The sequence below is a fragment of the Palaemon carinicauda genome, chromosome 10, assembly GCF_036898095.1.
Source record: "Palaemon carinicauda isolate YSFRI2023 chromosome 10, ASM3689809v2, whole genome shotgun sequence".
Lineage (NCBI taxonomy): Eukaryota > Metazoa > Arthropoda > Malacostraca > Decapoda > Palaemonidae > Palaemon > Palaemon carinicauda.
In genome coordinates, this window is record NC_090734.1 from 121,745,767 (window position 1) to 121,749,324 (window position 3,558).

Genomic DNA, 3,558 nt, shown 5'->3' on the forward strand with positions numbered 1-3,558 from the left:
AACTCAATAATCAATTCCCTCAATGTACCCAAGCGTCTTTTAATTATCATTTCAGCAACTCCTTTTGTGTGGACATGCTTCTCAGCACTGACTATAAATTTCAACCATGCCCCCACGGTTGCAGTCAGTCCTCACCTCTATCGACTCTAAACCCCATCTAATGGCTAAATTTACTCCTTTCAAAACAGCTTCTAGTTCGGCAACATTGATGTGAATGAAATCGTCCTTTTTTTCTAAGCCAAGCAGCATCCTCAGCAATCTTGCCATTTATCTCCAAAACTACACCCATAGCAATTTTGCTGGCATCACACCACACACCACCATGCTTTACACTCGGGACACACCAGTTTCCTCTCACAGGATCATCTAACTTTACTCTCTCAATTACTTCTTTAATCATCATCATGGACTATTCACCAACAGGATCCTCCCAACGTGCTCCTGAGGCTCTTCTCTTAATGTAGCTACATGCAATTCTTAACCATCCAGCTATGGGATAATGACCCACTAATATACCACAAACTGAAAACAATTCCCTCCTTGTAAGCATATCTGCAACTTCAGGCACCTTATTACCTTTCTGGAAAATCAACTCTCCTCCAACTCTTTGCAGTTGCAATCCTAAAGCAACACCTCCATTGAGCGACTCAGGGGACTTGGTTATCAACCCAAAGGTATTCAAATGTCTAATCACCTCATCAGCAGAAGCTATCGATTCATTCACAAGAACGTCATCTATATATGAACTGGTTGCTCTCTCTATTTTTTCATCCTTACTTAATACAGTCTTTAGTATCCTAGACATAATCCGTGGTGCAGAGTTCAACCCGAATCCCAATCTTGTAAGGCAAAAAGTCTGTCCCTTATAGTTCACTAGCTGATATGGCCACAATTTTTCGTCAATACTCAACTGTAAGTAGGCCGACTTCAAATCCACAACAGACACATTCTCACCTGTCTGTCGCCATTTTCGAAGTGTCTCACTACATACATCAGTCACATCATTACCAGTGTGACACTTGACATTCACATTAAGTTCCTGAAGATCAAACACTGGTCTCACCTAGTTCTTTGTTGGCTGTTGCACTGCATGCCATTAGAGGAATGATACCAACGTCAACCTTTTCTTTCCATGGAACTAAAATACCTTTGGCAATCCACCTGTCCACTTCCTTCTCAAATTCTTCCTTCTTCCAACCATCAAACTTTTTATCATAACAGCTTACTTTATTCTTCAGTGTCAAGAGTTTCATTATTTTCCCGAAACCACCTGACTGTCCATTTCTGTCCATCAAACCTAGCATGAAAGTCTGGACCTTCAATTACAACTGTTGAACTCTTGTTATCCCTCTCACCACCAAGTCTATGCTTAGTTTTTTGACCAACTGAAGCAACACCAAAAGCACCAAAACATACCTTTCCTTAGGTCACTGTGACACCTCCCAATTGGTCAATAACTTCAACTCCTAACACCACATCAACGCCAATAACCAGTTGATTCGACACTACAGCCCTCAATGTCACACATTTACCATTCACCCCCAGCTCCACACAATCTGCAACTTTACACCTAATATAACTCCCATCAAAAGCGCATTGAGGTACACTTCTCCTTTACAGCGAGGCACAAATTTAGAATGTACCACAGATTTAGAGCAGCCTGTATCTAAAAGACCCTTTGCAGTCTCATTACCAATCCAAATATCAATTATAAGCAATGTATCAAGGTGCACCTTTTTATCATTAAAAGGGCGGCTACAGGCGCAGTAGTCACCCCTTACTCGTTTTCCGCAACCTGTTCCTGACAACGACTGGCCATATGACCAATTTTATTACACCTAAAACAACTCACCTGTGTCTCTTTACAGCCTCTTATCATATGAGGACCACCACATCGGGAACACTGACCCCTAAACTGGAAAGGCATAGCCCTATTCTCATGTTTTGTACCACCTCCTTCTCCACCCTTTCTGACAGTTACAGCTACCACACCACCTTGCTGTTTAGATGACAAAATCCTAGCATGGCTAATCAATTCACTCATTGCCATTGTCATCAAATTTGGCAATTGCTGTACAGCAACACTAATATTATCTGGAAAACCATTAACAAACAGTTTCACAACATTTTCTGAACCAACCTTATCAAACTTAGCTAAACCCGCCAGCCTCCTAATCTCATTAGCATACACATCAACTGGTTCTCCCGTCCACTTCAATTGAACAAGTTTTCCAATAGCAGAGAATAGATCATCAGAATTTTGAATTTTTGCTGCACATTCTTGGTCTTCATCACCCATCTCCAAATAAAGTGCTAGAGCATCACCCTCCAGATACAAAGGAATAAAACTGGCTAAGTCTACTATTTTCTGTAGCTTAGCCACTAAGGTCACCTTCTTCAACCATGACACGTTTCCTTCACCGGTGAATGGCTTAATCATGTCCATTGTAATCTTAGATGCCATACTTTCTTGGAATAAGCCTAGATAGCTTGTAGTTAAAACTCACCTTACAAGTTCCCTCTATGGTAGTAATGGATGACCTTCGAGTTGCAACTCGCCAACCAATGAGGACAATAGCAGGAAAGGACCCACACCACGAATTCACAACCTCAGAGACCCGGGCCAATCACCCTATCTGGACAACAGCTACCTGACAACTCCTTAAGGTGTGAACGATCTGTCTCCCTCGTCAACGGCATTGTTTTTTCGACAACTCCTACAGGTGTAAACAATCTAACTACCTCATAACTGTGGCAGTGTTTTCCAAGGTATATTACAAACAAAAATCGTTAATTACATTAATCACACAACACTACAGCTTAGAACTTTATCATTACACAAAAGACCTGAACAATTACCGCCAAATAAGTTTACTCTCCGTAATATATAATATTTACAAAGATCATATTATGCCGAATAGGTAAACAGCTAGACTTTAATCAACAAAGAGGCTTTAGAAGTGGCTATTCAACAGCTGACCATATCCATGTAATTAGCTAAATAATGGAAATTCAACAGAGTATGAAAAACCACGATTTATGGTATTTATAGACTATGAGAAAGCTTCTGATTCTGTCAAAGCGTTAGCAGTAATGAAAGCCCTTCAAAAACAAGGAATACAAAAATCTTATATTAGAACACTTGAAGATATCTAAACAGAAAGTGCAGCAATCCTAAAAGTCCATATAGTGCAAAAATTCCAATTGTGAAAGGAGTTAGACAGGGACACCCTATCTCTCCTAATTATTCACAGCAAAAGTATTTAAGAATTTGCATTGGGAAAATGTACGAATTGATATTAATGGGGTATACTTGAACAACCTAAGATTTACAGATGACATAGTTGTCTTTAGTGAATCATGGGAGGAATTACAAAAGATGATAGAAGATTTGAATAGAGAAAGCAGAACTGTAGGACTGAAAATGAATATGAGTAAAACTAAGATAATGTTCAATGAAAATGCAGACAACAAATAAAAGCTATGGACGAGCCTCTAGAGATTGTTAATGAATATGCGTACTTAGGACAGACAGCAAGTGTTACTTAGGACAGGCAG

The 3,558-nt window shown here is 39.8% G+C and overlaps 1 protein-coding gene across 1 annotated transcript; it reads right to left on the reverse strand.

The window, feature by feature from the left end:
• Positions 1-409: 409 nt before the first annotated feature.
• LOC137648225 (uncharacterized) lies at positions 410-2,446 on the reverse strand. Its single transcript, XM_068381149.1, has 2 exons — positions 1,853-2,446; positions 410-1,039 (listed from the first exon to the last, which is right to left on the reverse strand). The coding sequence occupies exons 1-2, from the start codon at positions 2,444-2,446 to the stop codon at positions 410-412; spliced, it is 1,224 nt and encodes a 407-aa protein (XP_068237250.1).
• Between the last annotated feature and the right edge of the window lie 1,112 nt (positions 2,447-3,558).

Coding starts and splice junctions, on each gene's coding strand:
- LOC137648225 (XM_068381149.1), bottom strand. CDS start 2,446: ATGGACATGATTAAGCCATTCACCGGTGAAGGAAACGTGTCATGGTTG. Junction 1,040..1,852: donor GAGGCTGTAAAGAGACACAG/GTGAGTTGTTTT, acceptor TTTGATCTTCAG/GAACTTAATGTGAATGTCAA.